Source organism: Bos grunniens, chromosome 29 (assembly GCF_055505025.1).
Source record: "Bos grunniens cultivar Pamir isolate PY7600 chromosome 29, Bosgru_T2T1.0, whole genome shotgun sequence".
Lineage (NCBI taxonomy): Eukaryota > Metazoa > Chordata > Mammalia > Artiodactyla > Bovidae > Bos > Bos grunniens.
Genome location: NC_141193.1, coordinates 12853849 through 12873962, shown reverse-complemented (window position 1 = coordinate 12873962; position 20114 = coordinate 12853849). Strand labels below are relative to the sequence as shown.

Genomic DNA, 20114 nt, shown 5'->3' with positions numbered 1-20114 from the left:
GGACTGATGATGAAGATGAAGCTCCAACACTTAGGCCAATGATGTCAAGACCAAGCTCTTTGGAAGAGACCTTGATGCTAGGAAAGATTTTGGACAGAATGAGAGGAAATAAAAGGATGAGATTGTGAGATGGCATCACCTACTCAAAGGACATGAATTTGAGGAAACTACACAAAATAGTGAAAGACAGGGAAGGCTGTTTTGTTGCCAAACATGTAATCACAAAGAGTCAGACATGACTTAGCAACTGAATGATACCAATGAGGACACAGGGTCCAGTGAAGGCTCTAGTCCTGGTTGGAGTAGAGAAAGCCTTAGTTGGACGGGGAGGCTTCCCATCCTGTGGTGCAGGTCCTTGAATCCAAGGCAAGGAGCACAAGATTTTGAATGTGTTACCAAGTATTGTTTTCTAAAAAACAATATTTTTTATGCAGGAAAGAGAGCTTTGACTGAGTTTGTTCTCTAGATTTTACTGAGGGATGTTGAAGGGATCTGGAGTGGGATAAATCTGAAAAAACCAGGTGACCAGCTGCTGAAGGACGAAGCTTGTGGTAGACATTCTGCACTAGATGGAAAACTAATCCAGAAAAAGTGTCCCTTCTGGCGTGTACATGCCAATCTATCCCATTGTTTCAGCAGATCACTTCCATGTTGTTTTGGGGCAAGCAAGAAATGGATGGGTGGTTTGCTTTTGTAAATTCCTTTGAGTAGTTAGATGACTAAATGTTTGGTTATTTCATTGCATGGTTTGAATCATGCTTGGGAAAGAAAACTAGATCAAATCCACACATATTTGGTGGTTAAACAGCAAGCATAGGAAGGTTTCTAAGGCAACTGTACACAATTTAAACATGAAGGGCCAAATGGTGACAGTTTCATTTAACAGGCTGAGATTGGACTCTACAGGTTGCCATAGTTGTTGCTATGACAAGTAGCCATAACAACTACTTCTTGCTACACTGGAGATGTGGGAAACCGAAAAGAGATGAAAAGCCTTAGAACTCTCCTTGCAGTGTGATTTCAGGCTAGAAGTAGTTGACAGGGAAAGGCTGACTGGTAAGGTTGGGAAGGGAGCAATCTGAGCCTGTAATCATTAGCTCTTTTGGGGGCCCAGAAAACAGAAGCTTTGGCACAGTCAGAGTTCTAGGTCAGGGTTCAGAGATAGATGTCATTTGGCTTGAATCAGTATTTAGCCTTGGGGATGGTAGCCATAACCTCTAAACAGAAGATTTCCTTCTCCCCAGGTGACAGAATAATTCATATTTGTTCCAGACTTAGGAACCCAGTAGGCCATCTCAGGGCCACCTGTTCTTAGTGGGCACACATGCATCTAGAGGTGGAATTATCACCATTGTGCCCATTGACCAGATGAGAATACTGAGGTTAAGGTACTTGATCAAGGTCACACAGCTAAGCACATGAAAAGCCACAAACCCAGGGTAACAGTTCTCATATTGTGTGTTTTTGCTCCACATCCAGTGGGAGTGGTGGGTGGTGATCTGGCAACAATGCTTAGGCAGAAGCAAGCAGTATTCAGGCTTAAATTGAAGTAAGTAAGGAAAAGCAGTAGAACATTCAGCTATGACCTAAATCAAATCCCTGATGATTTGATAGTGGAGATGAAAAATAGATTCAAGGGATTAGGTCTGGAAGCCGGAAAAACCATGGATGGAGGTTTGTAACATTGTACGAGAAGTGGTCACCAAAATCATCCCCAAGAAAAACAAATGTGAGAAGGAAAAGGGGTTGCCTGAGGAGGCCTTAAAAACAGCTGAGAAAATAAGAGATGTGAAAGGAAAAGGAGAAGGGAAAGATATACCCAATGGAATAGCAAGGGGATATAAGAAAGTCTTCATAAGTGAACACGGAAAGAATTAGAGGAAAATAATAGAATTGTAAAGTGTATAGATCACTTCAGGAAAATTGGAGCTACCAGAGGAACACTTCATGCAAGGATGGGCACAATAAAGGACAGAAAAGTCAAAGACCTAACAGAAGGAGATGAGATTAAGAAGATGTGGCAAGAATGCACAGAAGAACTGTACAAAAACAGTCATAAAGACCTGGATAGTGATGATGCTTGGGTCACTCATGTAAAGCTTGATATAGTGGACTATGAAGTCAAGTGGGCCTTAGGAAGCATCACTACAAACAATGATAGGAAAGGTGATGGAATTCCAGCTGAGCTACTTAAAAATCCTGAAGAATGAGGCTGTAAAAGTGCTGCATTCAATATGTCATCAAATTTGGAAAACTCATCAGTGGCCACAGTGCTGGCAAAGGGCAGTTTTAATTCCAATCCAAAAGAAAGGCAAATCTAAAGAATGTTCAACCTATCATGCAATTGCGCTCATCTCACTTACTAGCAAGGTAATGCTCAAAATCCTTCAAGCTAAGCTTCAACACTACATACACTGAAAACTTCCAGATGTACAAACTGGTTTGAGGAACCAGAGATCAAATTGCCAACATCCATTGGATCATAGAGAAAGCAAGGGAATCCCAGAAAACATTTCCATCTGCTTCACTGACTATGATAAAGCCTTTCACTGTGTGGACCACAACAAACTGTGGAAAATTCTTAAGGAAATGTGAGTACCAGATCACCTTACATGTCTCCTGAAAAGTCTGTATGCAGCTCAAAATGCGGCACTTAGAATCAGACACAAAACACCTGAAAGATTTACAAGGGGGAAAGAAGCATGACAAGGTGTACATTCTCACTCTGGTTATTTAATTTCTATATAGGAGAAATCATTCGATATGCTGGAATGCATAAATCCCAAGCTGAAATAAAGATTGCTGGGAGAAATATCAACATCGACAGATATGAAGATGACATTGCCCTAATAGCAGAAAGCAAAGAATAACTAAAGAGCCTCTTGGTGAGGAGAGGAGATGCAAAAACTGGCTTAAAACTCAAAGTTCAAACAACTATTCACAAAAATATACTCAACATTCATGGCATCCGATCCCACCACATCATGGCATATAAATAAGGGAAAAGTGGAAACAATGTCAGATTTTATTTTCTTGGACTCCAAAACCACTATGGACCTTGACCGCAGCCACAAAATTAAGACACTTGCTCCTTGGAAAGAAGAAAGGCTATGTAAAACCTGCACTGTGTATTAAAAAGCAGAGACTCACTTTGCTACAGAGGTCTCTAGTGTCAAAACTATGATTTTTCCAGTAATCATGCACAGATGTGCAATCTGGACCATAAGAAAGGGTGAATGCCAAAGAATTGAGGATTTGAACTGTGGTGCTTGAGAAGATTCTTGAGAGTCCCTTATCCAACAAGAAGATCAAACCAGTCAATATGAAAGGAAATCAACCTCTGACACCTGCTGTCTCAGCTGAGGCATCTACTGAGGGCCTCCAGGTGGAAAGAACAGATGCTTCCACTTCAAAAGTGCCTAACCATGGCAGGTCCAAGCAAATAGTTTGTAGCTCCACCCCTGGAGGAAGGTCAGAAAGGCTGAAGGCTCTGTGTAACCTGAGTCCCCCGATACATGTGTTGCATTCTCCCCAGCAGCATTGGAGGCAAGAAAGGGGCATTCTGGACCCTGGAGTGGGGGGGGATGGCTCAGGGGTCCACTGTGGCCACCAATTGCCAAGTGAGACTGTAAAGGCAGAGCAGGCGTATGTGGCAGAGAGCTGGTGACTGGGGTGTGGGAACAAGAGGGAACCAGCTCTGCATGAAGTACCTCACCTAAACTCCCCTGGAGGTGAAGCACAGTGATAAGATCATCTGAGATGGAATAAAGAGAGTCTGTTTCATTATCCCTTATAATTCCTCCGAATGAGGAGGTGGTGGAGTTGGTGGGTCATCACAAACTCTTCCATGGCCTAGACCATCTGCCAGTCGCTATCCTTGGGGCTGCCTCTCCCCCGCTTCAGTTGTGTAGTTTTGGAGGAAACTGACAATCATGTGTGCTGCTAAGTCAGGACCAAGACCGTGTAAAGCCAGACATAAGACCCCATGTCTCTGCCAGGATGACTGATCTAGGGGTGTACATGTGATCTGAGGTGAGTCATTCAGAGAACACCCTTGAACTCTGATGTCTGCAATTTCTTTCCTTACTAGGTGACGCTTTTGGGATTTAAAACCCTAGGGCAGGTAGCTTGGATTCCCTCACTAGGTGTAGAAGCCTTAAGGAAAAAAGTTGCCAGGCTAAGACCATCAAAGTAAACTGAAGGGAAAGAGTGAAGGTGAAAGAATTGATGACTTCTGCTTTCTTGGGACTAGTCACTGAGATCTTTGTATTTGCTCTGATTCTTGTATCTTATATTCCCAGAATAATTTCAGTGAGTCTCCGTTTTTCTTGAAGCCAGTTGGAGTAAGGCTTCTCTCAATTTTGATTCAGACTTGGTTCTAGATCCTTCATTCCCAGACACAGAGGCAGCCATTTGTTTCAGCACCATTAAGAGTGAAACCCTTTATTCTTTACTGAGAATAGGGTGTACAGACCACCAAATACAGTTTACCAGCATCCTGGGCAGGAGTGCCTAAAGTGTGAGTGAATGTGTGTTAGGAGTGTTTTACTGATTCCTGAACCACTCCAAGCATTTACACTGCTGGTGCCAGGCCAATCCTGTCATTTCCTTGATCAAAGACTGAGAAATACAGCCTCAGGAAGACAGCACCCAGGATCCAGGTCTCTGTAGATGAACTGAATCGGTGCTCTCTAAAGGTGGTATAGCAGCGGCCTCTAGAATCCTGGGGGAGTCAGAGACACACACCAATCAGCATGAGCCCTTAGGAGTGACTTCCGCCAATATCCAGACCCAGCACAATTCTTTGTTTTATTTCCCTCTTTTGGTAAGTATCAAGGGGTTTTCTCAGCAGCAGGGGATGTGAGAGTTAATCCAAAAGCAAAGAGCGCCAAGACATGAGGTTGTCATGAGGAAGGGTGTGGTGAATGGAGGACTGGGAGTTGGGGAAACAAAGGAAGAAAAACAACAAAGTCCTACTGTAGACCATAAGGAACTATATTCAATATTCAGTGATAAGCCACATGAAAAAGAATAAGAAAAATATATTTTTTATGTGTATAACTGAGTCACATTGTTGTGCAGCAGAACTTAATGCAACACTGAAGATTAGCCACACTTCAATATAATTAGAAAAGAACAAGTGTGTCCATAGTTCCCCTCACTCCCTGTTTCTTTTCTTTTGACTCCTGCTCCTTGTTTTCTCTGCAGAGAATGCTGGTTCTCCTCCTGCATCCCCACAATCCATACTTTATTTAAAAAGTTTTTTGTATTGGAGTATAACTCATTAACAATATTCTGAGTTTCAGGTGGACAGTACGGACTCAACCATGTGTATCCAGGTATCCTGGTCCCAAGGACACCCCTCCTATCCAGGCTGTCATATAACTGAGGGGAGTTCCCTGTGCTACAAAATAACTCATTGTTGGTTATCCATGTTAAATAGAGCAGTGCCCACAACAATTCTTGAAGACTTAACTCAGGAACTCTGAGAAGCCTCCTTCGGCCCGCACTCATCCTCTTTGGCCACTCCAGGCTTGGGTGGGTAATGTACTCTGGTTCCCCATCCCCACTGGTCAGTCTATAGCCCTCATTACCCCGAGTAAGTCCCCAGTGACCCAGTGCAGACCACCTTGAGATGCCATTTGCATGAAATCCAGTGCAGTTTTGCTTAGAACCAAGCAAAACTCCCTAGGCTTAATGAGTTTGTGGTTTTAGAATTCCTGAAATTCCCTCTTCCTCAAAGCCTTCTTTGAGCCCTTCAGCCTGCTCTGAACTGTCGTAGGGAGCTGACATGAAGCCTCCACCCTGTGCCGGGGCTGAGCAGTCACTGTGCACCATTTATTCAACTTAGGGCCCAACCTCCCCACAGAGGGGACAGGTACCCCAACTCACAAAGGAGGCACCTGGCCAGAGCAATGGGAAGATGCAGCCAAGAGCTAGGCTGACCATGCAATTTATCATCCAAACCAGGAGAAGTTTGAGAAGGGAAGGGACACTGTTAACTTATGCTGGGACATCACACTGGTACTGTCCCCAGCCATTCTCCTTGTAACATGGCCTATTTCAGGGACTGCTAGAGCTGACTTTCATGTTCATGCACCTTTGTGTTCAGATTGAATTGAAGCTCTTTGAGGACTGACAACCTTAGTGTTCCCCTCTCCTTGTGACTCCCACCATGCCATATGGTATGGCATCTCCACATTTATTTCAGGAAGATCAGTGTCCCACACAGCCCTTACTTCTCAAGTTACCGGTTTTGTGGGAGGTACTGGCCCAGGCACAGGGCTCAGCAGCATCTGCAATGGTGTGACATGGCCTCCAGAGGGCGCCCTCCTCCCAGCAGCGGCCCATGGGTTCCTGCAAATTCCAGTTTGAGAACCAACCCTCAGTATTGTCCCCTCACCTTGAGGATGTAGGCTCGAGCTGGCACTGGGTAGTTGATGCCATTGATGGTGAAGATAATAGAGGGCAGGGTATTGACAGCAGAACATGAAATGTAGTACTGTTAGAGAGAGAGGGTGAGAGGTTGGCCCTGGAGATCCTTGTTGTGTGTGGAGACTGGGAGTGACCCTGGGGCATGACCCTTCACCTCGGAACCCCGTGGTGTGGCACCGATGAGCTTCTGTATGTTATTGACCAGTCTTCTTGGGCCTGCGATATCTGATGTCCCAGTGTCCACAAGGGCCTTGTAGCCGTCAGAGCAAGCAATAATCTTTCTTTTCATGGAGATGCTGAGAGACAATGGAAGAAAGCGGGCATCAAGGTCACTGTGAGTCTCTCCAGAGTTGTCCCCTTCCCTACTGTCTCATAAATAGCCCTTCATCTCTTGCCCTCTTTTCCTTTAATCTTGACACAGCACCTTTCTTGACATCCTCGAATGCAGTACTTGAACACACCAGGATCTTTTGTACCTTGACACAAGCTGATCTTCCTTCCTGGAAGACTCCACTCCCCTTTGACTAGCAAATTTCTTCTCCTCTTCCAGATTACGCTTTAATTGTATTATTTTCGTGAAGTCTTTCCCTCGGTGTTTATTAGTCTCGTATCTTGGTCGCTCTCTGTAGAACCCTCCTCATGTGTGCTACTGCTGCTGCTAACTGACTTCAGTCATGTCCAACTCTGTGGGACCTCATAGAGGGCAGCCCACCAGGCTCAGCTGTCCCTGGGATTTTCCAGGCAAAGTACTGGAGTGGGTTGCCATTGCCTTCTCCTCCTCGTGTCTAACATGTACCAAAGTCACAATTCACTATGTGGGCGAGTCACTTCATGTACATCTGCCTTCTTAGATGTGACAGTGAGTTTTATTCTCCTTGGCTCCCTAAAGTGCCTGACACACAGTGGATGCCCAGTGCTTGTCTGTTCATTGAGTTAATGAAGACTGAGAAAACAATAAGAAATATCCAGAGAGCTGTATCTGATGGGGAACAAATAACAGGTCGCACACAGAGTGAAAATGGAAATTCATAGGGGCGTGAGATTCTCATAGTAGGGGGAGAGAGGGGCTCCTCTGGGAGAGGGTGTCTCCCAGCACTGCTCCTACAACCAGCTCACGCCCTGAGACCCTGGCAAGGAAATACATGACTAGGCCACAGAAACTCCAAAGGATAGTTCAGCTTTTGTCTGAGGGTATCACACAGAATCCTATCAATTATGCCTCTTGTCCTCAGGTCGCTCCTGGATCCCACCTTCCTGATTCTCTGTTATAGACCCTGTCCCACTGTGTGCCCAAGAATGTGGGGTGTCCTTTTTATTAGTTGCTTTCACATCTTAAGACTGCAGCCCACCTCTCTCCACTGATGGGTAGCTGCTCCCTAAGAAGACCAGTTTTCCCCATTTTCTCACTGTCCCTGTTTTTAAACTGACATTTATCTGTACTGAGAACTTCCTATGTCCTAGGTAGCCCTGGACAGACGGTCATCTTATCATAACTCTGTTCAGGCTGGTGAAATTCTCCCTGATTCTCTGTTCAACACACTGTAGAGTCCTCTAACCATGCTCCCCACCTCAAAGGGCAGTGGGTGCAGCCCTCTCCTAGCTGCACAGACCTCTCTGGACCCTTTTAGGACCCTGGTCAGAACCTTTCTCAGAAGGCCTGGGGATTATGAACCCATGGGTTGTTTGTGTATCTATGTGCTTGTGTGTTTGTTTGTATGTGTGTTTGTATGTGTCTCTGTGTGTGCTTGTGTGTCTCTGACTAGCTATGCATGTTTTTATGTGTCTCTGTGTATGTTTATATGTGTCTGCTTGTGTGTTTCCATATGTCTGTGTGTCTGTGTTGTTGAAGGTGGTGTATATGTCTGTGTGACTGTGTGTCTGAGAATGCATTTGTGTGTCTGCCTGTGTCCATGTACAGTAGTGGGAGCATCACTTGGGCTGACCCTCAGATGGAGAGGCTTACCGGTCCATGTGTACACTCCAGTCACCTGCTTTGATCAATGGTACCCAGTTGAGCTCTCCATCATAGTAGCGGTGGTCCACCCCACCAAACATCACCACACTGCCCTCCTGTTTGTCTCTGTAGAGAGAAGTGAGGGGGGGGGGCGGCGATCCTTGGAGGACAGTAACAGCAGCACTGTCTGAGAGCTGTGCTTGTCCACCCATCAAGGCTCTAATAAGGTCTCCATGTACAGATGCAGAAATAGCATCTAGGAGAGAGTGAGATCCAGACAGAGGTCTGTTACTGGCTAGTAAGTGACACAGAGGAGGTTAGAAGCTGAATCACTTGGCTGGGCTCCACCTACTATGTCTTCTGAAGACTCCCTGGACCTCCAGTGACATGAGTGCTCAGACACCGTCAGAGGACACGGTGCTGAAGTGTTTTGGTTTCCCCTTGTCCACCTTGTCATTTTTCAGGAAAATCAAGGCCTGGGGTTTCTAAGGGTGTGGGTTCAGTTCACCCAGAGTTGGCTCCACTGGCCTGTGACCTACACTGTCCAAAGGGCCCCACACTCAGAAGGGACCCCACCTCTGCTCTCCCTGTCTTGAAATGCCTAATATTTCTTGAACAAGGGGTCCCACACTTTTGTGTCCCACACTTTCACTTCTCACTTGCTCCTACAAATTGGGTAGCTGGTCCTGGGCTCCCAGTGTAATTCTAATGAAGAAATAAAGATATCCACCATCCTTCTCCTTCCTTCCTTATCAAATTCATAGGCGAATAATACCTTTTCCTTCAACTTATTTCCTGTTTCCTTCCATTAGCCTTCCTCCTCACTCACTCCCCTAGACCATGTTACTGGTCTTGAGCCCAGGAGTAGGGTTGTGTTCCAATAAATTTTTATTTATTAAAGCCACGGTGAAGCCAGTTGGGGCCTGGGGCCATAGTTATCCTGGGTTAGATTATCTCTCAGGATATTTCTTTATCAAGTGTTCTATAATTTTCATGCACCTGAAAGCATTTACAGCTAATTTGGAGAAAGGGATTGCCCATCTCAGACTTACTTGCTCAAGTAGAAGGCAAAAACAGGCTCAGAAATGGCACCTTCATTCTTCAGCTTGTAAAAGATGGGGATGGCTCCAGAGAAGGATATGTTGCAGTAGCTCAAGCCCAAGATGCCATCAAAACTTACGCCCTCAAAACCAGATTCTTCCATGCATAGACCTAATGGCTGGTCAGTACTTACAAGGTTCCCAATCTGTGGGAGAGAAGAGTGTTCCCACTTACAGATACATCAAGTGGGGCTAAGACTGGGCTGGGGTGCATTGTCATTAGATCCTCAGAGAAGAACTGAGGCTGGCATCTGTCTTCCGTGTCCCAGAGATGGTAGATCAAGTTGGGAGGGGAATTTGGGTTCCATTTTAGAGAGGTTGTGAATTTTAAAACATCTGCCCCTCTGAAAAACACCACCTAGGTGAGTCAAGTCCGTCCAGGTGAGGCAACCAAGAGTCAGGCCATGTCTCATTGGTACCACCTTAGAGACAAAGCAATCAGGAGCAAGATAGCCTTCTCTTTGGCATCACTGTGACCTAATGACAGGAATGGACTGCATTCTCTGTAATGTACTGTGGATTCTGCATCTGTCGAGGAAGACAGAAGCCAAAAACACAATCTTGCTTGCACGGTTCTGTGAAATTACTGCCTGGGGAATTCACTTTTGGAGATATGTGTATATTTCTTGAGTGTGTATGACAAAGAAAGAGAAAGAGGGGAACTACTCAGTATTTTGGGGGAGGCAAGCCATAGGTTTCTTAGACTCTCAAGGGTCGTCTAGAGTGAGAACTCATTTATCAGGCCCCTTGACTTCTCAGAGCCTCATTTCCCACTCTGGATACATGAAGCCCTTGACTGCCCCCAGGATCCCCAGATTAGTTTTATCCTGTCCCCAAACACCCAACAGCAACTTCAGTCCTGAAATGGCAGCCTAACTCCACCACTTACCACATGTGTGCCCTCAGCAAGGCCCTTGCTGTCTGCACCTCAGTTTCCTCATATGTCTCATGAGCTAATCAGAGTAACTGCTGTGTGGGGTTATTGCAGGATTAAACCAGTTATCACCTGAAAGTGCCTGTAATATTCAGTGAATATAAAAGTGGGTGCTTTTATCCCTTGTTCTCGCTCCTCGCAAAATGAACCTTGAACTGCTCATGGGCAGAGGAGCTGCAAGTCCACACCTCAAGCCACTCTCTGGGTTAGCTAATTTGTTTGCTCCTGTGTCACCAGGGGCACTACCTCCCCAGAGACATGATCCTGTGGATAAGATGGACAATATCTATGGGAGTTAGGCTAGGAAGAGTCCTGCCAGATGGTCCTGCATCTGTTTTTCAAGCAGTGACCACTCCATAGCCAGTCCTGACTCAGCATTTGTTACATTCTTACCTGAACTGTGTCATGAACAACAACTCCTTTAATTCTCCCAGATCCATAGGTGATGCTGAAGGTCTTATTGATAAGCTGGAAGGTGGAAGACTGAAGATGTCTGAACCTAATGTGTGTAGCTGCAGACACAAGAGATGAGTGTCATCAGGTGCCAAGGGTGGAAACAGGGTGGCATGGCAAGTGAAAGATGGTCCGGGTATGGGGGTGTCTGTACTCACAACAGGTTGAACTGTTGCAAAAGATGGAGGGCACCCACAAGAAAAATGAGCCTGTAACTAAAATAACCTGGAATTTCTGAGGGGGTGTTCCAATGGTGATGTTACCCACGTAGAACAACTACAGGGAGAAGGAAGGAGTGGGATAGTGCAGAACTGGCTACCTTTTATTCCCAAACTGATGCCTCCCTCTGGGTGTCAAATCTCTCTCTCTTTTTTTAATTTAATTTTATTTTTAAACTTTACAATATTGTATTGGTTCTGCCTTATATTGAAATGAATCTGCCACATACATGTGTTCCCCATCCTGAACCCTCCTCTCCTCCCTTCACATACCATCCCTCTGGGTTGTCCCAGTGCACCAGCCCCAAGCATCCAGTATCGTGCATTGAATCTGGACTGGCAACTCATTTCATATATGATATTATACATATTTAAATGCCATTCTCCCAAATCATCCCACTCTCTCCCTCTCCCAAAGAGTCCAAAAGACTGTTCTATACATCAGTGTCTCTTTTGATGTCTCATATACAGGGTTATCATTACCATCTTTCTAAATTCCATATATATGCGTTAGTATACTGTATTGGTGTTTTTCTTTCTGGCTTACTTCAGTCTGTATAATAGGCTCCAGTTTCATCCACCTCATTAGAACTGATTCAAATGTTCTTTTTAATGGCTGAGTAATACTCCATTGTGTATATGTACCACAGCTTTCTTAGCCATTCATCTGCTGATGGACATCTAGGTTGCTTCCATGTTCTGGCTATTATAAACAGTGCTTCAATGAACATTGGGGTACACGTGTCTCTTTCAATTCTGGTTTCCTCAGTGTGTATGCCCAGCAGTGGGATTGCTGGATCATAAGGCAGTTCTATTTCCAGTTTTTTAAGGAATCTCCGCACTATTCTCCACAGTGGCTGTACTAGTTTGCATTCCCACCAACAGTGTAAGAGGGTTCCCTTTTCTCCACATCCTCTCCAGCATTTATTATTTGTAGACTTTTGGATCACAGCCATTCTGACTGGCATGAAATGGTACCTCATAGTGGTTTTAATTTGCATTTCTCTCTTTTCTGACCACAATGTAGTAAGATTAGATCTCAATTACAGGAGAAAAACTATTAAAAATTCCAACATATGGAGGCTGAACAACACGCTGCTGAATAACCAACAAATCACAGAAGAAATCAAAAAAGAAATCAAAATCTGCGTAGAAACGAATGATAATGAAAACACAACAACCCAAAACCTGTGGGACACTGTAAAAGCAGTCCTAAGGGGAAAGTTCATAGCAATACAGGCATACCTCAAGAAACAAGAAAAAAGTCACATAAATAACCTAACTCTACATCTAAAGCAACTAGAAAAGGAAGAAATGAACACCAGGGTTAGTAGAAGGAAAGAAATCTTAAAAATTAGGGCAGAAATAAATGCAAAGAAACAAAAGAGATCATAGCAAAAATCAACAAAGCCAAAAGCTGGTTCTTTGAAAGGATAAATAAAATTGACAAACCATTAGACAGACTCATCAAGAAACAAAGGGAGAAAAATCAAATCAATAAAATTAGAAATGAAAATGGAGAGATCACAACAGACAACACAGAAATACAAAGGATCATAAGAGACTACTATCAGCAATTATATGCTAATAAAATGGACAGTGTAGAAGAAATGGACAAATTCTTAGAAAAGTACAACTTTCCAAAACTGAACAAGGAAGAAATAGAAAATCTTGGCAGACCCATCACAAGCACATATCTCTTGAGATGACTTTCTAACCACCGTGCAGCTCACAGACTTTGGTCACAGAGGTATCTGCATTTGATATATTTTTCCTGTGCTACACTGTATGCAGGATATTGACTCTATGAACAGGCTTTGAAGTGGTACCTCCTGCATGGAAAGCCCAGAGACATAACCACGGGGCATCCAGGACCGCTGGACACCCAGGGAAGTCCTGGTGCCTTCATTTGAGAAGCTCTGTAGTCTCTTCAAATTCAGCCTTAGCACTCGCTTCTTTAGGAGGTCCTTGACCAATGCCAGCCACTCCCTCTAAACTCAGACCACATCCAATCAACAGCACACAGTTGACCCTCTAATTTGACATGTGTTTACTCTTTCCTTATGTCTCAGGCTAGCCTGGGCATTTTTTAAGACATCCTGAAGAAAAAGTAAGCCCTTTTTCTAATCTAAAAACAGAAACCACAGGGATTCTTATGGCCATACTCAGAATACAGGTTCAGTAACTTTTTACTGCTGTGGTTCTTGCATCTGTGGAAACTGAATTACTCTACCTGGAGATTCACAATTGCTTTGCAGTTGGTTCTGCCTTTTGATAAGTGATGGTTCACTCTTTATCTATAACTGAGTGGCTCACTTAGTTCAGAAGGAACAATCACCCGCAAACTAATGACACATCTTTGACACAGAAATGGATGTTTACCTGCCACCTGGTAATTGCCAGGCCCAGTCACAAAGACCAACAGTTGAGGATGAGAGTGCCTTCTCCTCTGGGTGGGGTCTCTGTTTTCCAGTGTCTTTGCCTCCTGCAGGTACCCCAACCCCAACATCCCACCTGACACCTCCAGATGAGCCCCAGTGCTAAGCTAGAACACCAGGGGGCGCTGTGGGGCACCATCCTCCCAAAATACTCACATCCCTGATGTTTCTCAGCGAGTGACTAGTTAGATTTGAGCCACGAAAAGAAATATGGGACAGTCTGTAAGCATGCTCCTTCAGGAAATTGTCCAGCATGTTTTTTCCACTGACGGTATTTCTCATGGTCTTCACTCTCCTTAGAGGTATTCTTTCACAGAGCATTTGACAAAGAAAACAAAGAAGATGCTACAATTAGCTGTCAGTGTTAAGGTATAACTGTTATTGTAATTTCCCTGTGTATTTTCTAATCATTTTTATGAGGTGCATTATTATCGGAATTTTATGCATATACCATGGCAAAGACATATATTTGAATACAGGTTCTGTTCTGTAGTCTTGGGTAAGCCATATGACCATGTGGTGTCTCAGTCACCCCTTCAGTAAAATGGTGGAATGTAATGATACAAACCCTCCAAATAAAATATCTAGGGGATAAGTGAAGTGATGGATATAAGGTATCTGATAAATATGAAGTCTCAACAATGACAGCCATTAACATTGCTGTTGCCATCTCACTCATTCCTTCTCATAGAACCTCAAGGAAAGAGGTAGAAGGGGGACTTTTATCCTCTTTTACAAGGGAGCAATTTGAAATGCAAGAGTTTTCTGAGTTGACTGTGTTCACACTGCTTGTCCAATATAAAGTGTAAAAGAGTGTTTTTCTCCAAGTTGAAAGAGAAGAGAGAGTTGAAAGATAAATCCAAGATATAGGGAATAAGTAAGGGAAATTCTGAGGCTTGAAAAGGAAGTAAGAGTCAAATGAAAAATTAAAAGAAAACCACACAAAGAGAAATACACTCCCAGTGACTTCCAAAGAGATGGAGAGATAAATGATAGTTATACCGAGATGCAGACATGGGCATATACACACTGAAATAGACAGGGAAAAAAGAGGACATATTGAATAAAATGTAGAAAAGTGCTATTCCACAGGACCACATTGACATCTGCATAGATTATGCACTGAACAGTTGCAAGGAGTTGCATTTTCAATAGGTCACGACATGACTGGACCCCAAGAGCTGTGCAACCCAAATCTACACCAAGACCTTGGGATCCACAGTTCCTCTAGCAAGTTACTTATCAATAAGAAAGAGTTGAACTTTAAGACTCTTAGGGAAATATTCCATTCCTTTCTAAACCTGATGGCTGGAAGAATAATCAGATGAAAACAAAAATCTGAGAAAGGAATATGATGTGACTTACAGTCCCCATACATACTTGACTATGCACTCTGAGAAGGCCACCAGCCCGAGGAGCACAAGCCAATTCATGTTTCTTTCCTGGCTCCAAGTACTCAGGGAAGTTTGGGTTTTTAGCATGTAGTGGTGACCAGGAGCCCCTAGTTATATGTGCTCTGACTTACCCTAGTTTTCCCCTTTAGGCCACTAAAAGATCTGAGAAAAACACAAAGGTCTCGATAAAATCTTTACCTTCATCAGTGTCCTTGGCGAGTGACCTTTGAAGCTTTTCAGAATACAGAGAATTGAAGTGTAATCTCTTCTTTGAAGCTTTGCTGGAAAATCAAACTGATCTGCATGTACATCTAAGAAGACAGAGAACCTTGCCTACTTGGAGAAAAACTGCTAAGAACATCATGAAAATGGATACTAGGGGCCATGCTAGACACTTGTGGTTTCATGTCACCTTCTAGCCACTTCATGAGATATGCATTGCTGTTTTCATTGGAGAGGAGAAAAGCTGGAGGTGGACCAGCCAGAGCTTGGGTGCTATCCATCTCCAAGGTTACATGATTGTCCAGTACAACTGCAGGAGTTCCAGCCATCACAACAAAAATCCAGACAACATTTAGGAAGTAGGTGGGGAAGGGAAGAGTCTCATCTCTCAGCTGAATCAGCTCCTTGAAAGCAGTCTTCCAAGAAATCCCTCTTACAGATCTGCTTGCATCTCTAAGTCACCAGTCATGACTAAGAGCATGGGTGGGTAGGCAGTGCAGTCCTGTGGCTACTGGGCTTATATTTATATAACAAACTATTTTCAGTTTTGAAAGAGAACTAGAGAATACATCATTGTGTAGGTAGCCTGCAGCGCTTGCCTTAAAGAACAAAAACAAACAAACAAAAAAGGATGGAATAGCCTGAACAGCTGGGCAAAGTGTCGGAGCCAGGGGGAAGGAGCAGCAATGAGAAACAGCTAGATGGATATGAACTGTGCTCCAGAAAATAGAGGCAGACTGGTCAGTACAGATCTTCTAAGGACTGAAGTGAGGATTACACATACCACATGACCCAATTTGGTTTGAAACTTACTTTTCCAACACAGGTCCAAATCTCTCTCAATTCTTCAGCTTCTGAATACCTTGTCTTTGTTACCTTATATTCTGACCTACCTGTCTCACCTTCTTTATTTCTGTTCACATCACTTATCCATCTAGTCCACCAGCATTACAAGATCCAGTATTGAGAACTTAGCAACATTTTCTAGAAGTGGGTAGAAACACAATGACTATTTCTACTTTAGTATTTGTTTGTCCTGATCAAGTTCTTTTGAAAAGACTGAAATGGCTAGAATTATGGAGATCTCACGTTTCCTCTGAATTCCCAAACAACAATGTGACTTCCTTGGACCTGGAGGGGATGCGTTCACTTTTGGATCTACAGATGTTAGCAGAACAGTAAGTCCCCTGTATACTAACAAGTTGCATTTGAAAAGGGTGTTCAAAAATCCCAATTTCTTCATAAATCCAGCAAAGGTACTTAGGTAGCCAATTAAGACAATTGGCTATATATTACTATAGTTTAATAGCTTTATGATGCTTTTCACATAAATAATACATAAAAAAACAAACACAATAAAAGAAACATTTTTAATCTTGCAGTACCTGGAAAGGGCATGACAACCCACTCCAGTATTCTTGTCTGGAGAATCCCCATGGCAAGAGAAGTCTGGTGGACTGCAGTCCATATGTTGAAAATTCAGACACAGCTGAGCAACTAAGCACACCTTTAAAAATAGAATAGTAGTACCATCTACATTACCACTGTATTTATGCTTCCTTGTAGACAGTGTAGGCTTGAAATAAAAGTCCTGCACTATTGTACTCCATACATTTCTGTACAGTAAAGTACACAAATACACATCAACTTGTCTTGGATATGCCCATGACAATGTGTGTCAGATCTGTGAACTAACTAATGTGATTGCACATGCAAATGCACTTTTACATGTTTGAAAGTTTTCAACCTGAACGTTTGTATGTAATAAACTTGCTACACAGGTTTTCAGTGAATGTATGTAGTGAAGGATAAAGAGAGGAAAGTAAGGAGCTGCCTGTTCTTTCCCTTTTTGTGTGTATTATGACCACTCTGAATAGGAATTTCATTGGGTGTAATTTAGGCCCAGTGTATTTGAACATGCCTACCAATGACAGAGGACCAGAATCCCAGGAGGTAGGACAAGAGCCATGGTTGGTTGAAAAGAGCCAAGAGTGCAAAATAGGAGGAAACAAGTTTTCACTGGTTTATGTGAAAGACTCGGCAAATATCATCCGGATTTGTGTTTAGTGATTGAGCTGTGGTTTAGAGGAGCAGTCTCTGTTACCCAAGATGAGCATAAGAGGAGAAGAGAGAATACGCTGAACCTTGAAAATCAAACATGAATGTCTAGTATTGTCTATGTATGTCAAGTATATCTAGTATTGAAGAGATGTAAGCCTTGTCAATTTACCTGCTCCCTCCTGAGAAGAATTAGAGTTGTAAAAGAGGGCAGGTCTGCACTATGCTAGCACCTTCTTCTTCTGTCCAGTGAACATTGATTTCTAATGTCATTTCTTTATAAATAGAGGATGTACTTTGTATAATTGAAGTCTTCTGATTTACTGTTCCATAAAAACTTTTGATGCTGTTCTGTGCGCAGGGACATGGGGCTCTGAGGCCTGGAAGCCTCTGTTTCAGCTGCACAGTGCAGTATATGGGGATCTGCTGTCGTCTGGGCCCTGGGTTATATCTTCAGTCTGGGTTCACATCTGAGGGGTTAACTCTGCTACTGCTACTGCTACTGCTAAGTTGCTTCAGTCGTGTCTGATTCTGCGGCTCCCCCGTCCCTGAGATTCTCCAGGCAAGAACACTGGAGTGGGTTACCATTTCCTTCTCCAATGCATGAAAGTGAAAAGTGAAAGGGAATTTGCTCAGTCATATCCGACTCTTTGCGACCCCATGGACTGCAGCCTACCAGGCTCCTCTGTCCATGGGATTTTCCAGGTAAGAGTACTGGAGTGGGGTACCATTGCCTTCTCCAGTTGTGTTTAATTCAATCATCTTGCTCTTTATCTTCAGTTTGTCCTGTGTTCTGTCTTTCCATGTCTCTTTTTATCCCTGACTTCTCTGTGACTGAGTAGTTTTTCTGATTCCCTTTTATATCCTTTGACACTTTATTAACTGTAATTTTTTTTAGTAGTTTTAAGATCCATGGTATGCATCTTTAACTTGCTAGTCTATCATTATTAATTAAGATAATTATTAAATTATTTATTCATTTATGATTTCTTTGTCTGTATTGGGTCTTAGTGTGGCATGCAGGATCTTTCTTGTGGTAGGGACTCTCTATTTGAGGAGGAAAAGTTCAGTACTCGCAGCATGTAAACTCTATTTGAGACATGCAGGTTTAGTTTCTCAGTGGCATGTGGGATCTTAGTTCTCTGCTAAAGGAACAAAGCTTTGCCATTTGCAAATACTTTGCATTGCAAAGCAGATCCTTAACCACTTGACCACCAAGGAAGTCCCTATATTACATTTTGAGTACTGTTCATTCCCCCTGTAGATCCAGATTTTCACTTGGATTTAAATCCCTTCTGACGTGAAAACTTAAAAAAAAAAAACAAAAAAAACATTAATTTCATTGGTCCGTTGCTGGTGATGCAGTCTTGCAGTTGTTGTATGTCTGAAAAAGTATTTTATCTTGTTTTTGATATGTATTTTTCTTGGGTATAGAATTATGAGTCAATTATGTTTCTCTCAGAATTTAAGATGTGGTGCCAGTGTCCTCTGGCTAACATTGTTTCTTTTGCCTAATCAGTTGTCATCCCCATTTTTTGTTCTACTGTGTTTGTTTTTCCTTCTGGTTACATTTCTTTGGTTGATTCTTAAACCATGAATTATGATGTGCCTTTGTATAGTTGTCATATTTCTTATCCTTGACTTAATTGAGCTTCTGTGTTAAGGGGTTTAAAGCTTTCATCATTCCTGGAAATTTTTCAGCCAGTAATTATGCAGTTCTTTGCACTCTTCTTCTGTCTTTAACTTCCTGTCGGATTCCATTTACATATATTTTAGCACTCTTAAAGTTACTTCAAAGCTCTCTGATACACAATTAAGTTTTTTTTCCCCACAGTCTTTGCATTTTTATTTTACATGTCTCTATTTAACATACTCAATGTTCTTCAGCTTCATGTATATAGGATTATTGATTATCACTCACCCAGAGCCAGATATCCTAGAATGTACAGTCAGTAGGCCTTAGAAAGCATCACTATGAACAAAGCTAGTGGAGGTGAGGAATTTCAGTTGAGCTATTTCAAGTCCTGAAAGATGATGCTGTGCAAGTGCTGTGCTCAATATGCCAGCAAATTTGGAAAACTCAGCAATGGCCACAGTATGTAAAAAGGTCAGTTTTCATTCCAATCCCAAAGAAAGGCAGTGCCAAAGAATGCACAAACTACTACACCATTGCACTCATCTCACACACTAGTAAAGTAATACTCAAAATTCTCCAAGCCAGGCTTCAGCAATATGTGAACCATGAAATTCCAGATGTTCAAGCTGATTTTAGAAGAGGCAGAGGAACCAGAGATCAAATTGCCAACATCTGCTGAATCATCAAAAAAACAAGAGAGTTCCAGAAAAACATCTATTTCTGTTTTATTGTCTATGCCAAAGCCTTTGACTGTGTGGATCACAATGAACTGTGGAAAATTCTGAAAGAGATGGGAATACCAGACCACCAGACCTGCCTCTTGAGAAACCTATATATAGGTCAGGAAGCAACAGTTAGAACTGGACATGGAACAACAGACTGATTCCAAATAGGAAAAGGAGTACATCAAGGCTATATTGTCACAGTGCTTATTTAACTTATATGCAGAGTACATTATGAGAAATGCTGGGCTGGAAGAAGAACAAGCTGGAATCAAGATTGCCAGGAGAAATATCAATAACCTCAGATATGCAGATGACACCAGCCTTATGGCAGAAAGTGAAGAGGAACTAAAAAGCCTTTGATGAAAGTGAAAGAGGAGAGTGAAAATGTTGGCTTAAAGATCAACATTCAGAAAACGAAGATCATGGCATTCAGTCCCATCATTTCATGGGAAATAGACGGGGAAACAGTGGAAGCAGTGTCAGACTTTATTTTTCTGGGCTCCAAAATCACTGCAGATGGTGACTGCAGCCATGAAATTAAAAGACA

The 20114-nt window shown here is 42.9% G+C and overlaps 1 protein-coding gene across 1 annotated transcript; it reads right to left on the bottom strand.

Annotated features, from left to right (window-relative positions):
- Window positions 1-4573: 4573 nt before the first annotated feature.
- On the bottom strand, window positions 4574-15013 carry LOC147342126 (pregnancy-associated glycoprotein 1-like). Its single transcript, XM_086384335.1, has 9 exons — window positions 14913-15013; window positions 13689-13839; window positions 11035-11152; window positions 10817-10935; window positions 9442-9635; window positions 8399-8515; window positions 6590-6731; window positions 6404-6502; window positions 4574-4723 (listed from the first exon to the last, which is right to left on the bottom strand). The coding sequence occupies exons 1-9, from the start codon at window positions 15011-15013 to the stop codon at window positions 4574-4576; spliced, it is 1191 nt and encodes a 396-aa protein (XP_086240461.1).
- Window positions 15014-20114: the final 5101 nt, after the last annotated feature.

Coding starts and splice junctions, on each gene's coding strand:
- LOC147342126 (XM_086384335.1), bottom strand. CDS start 15,013: ATGCTAAAAACCCAAACTTCCCTGAGTACTTGGAGCCAGGAAAGAAAC. Junction 13,840..14,912: donor TTCTCAGAGTGCATAGTCAA/GTATGTATGGGG, acceptor GCTCTGTGAAAG/AATACCTCTAAGGAGAGTGA. Junction 8,516..9,441: donor TTTGCCTTCTACTTGAGCAA/GTAAGTCTGAGA, acceptor TTCTCTCTACAG/AGACAAACAGGAGGGCAGTG.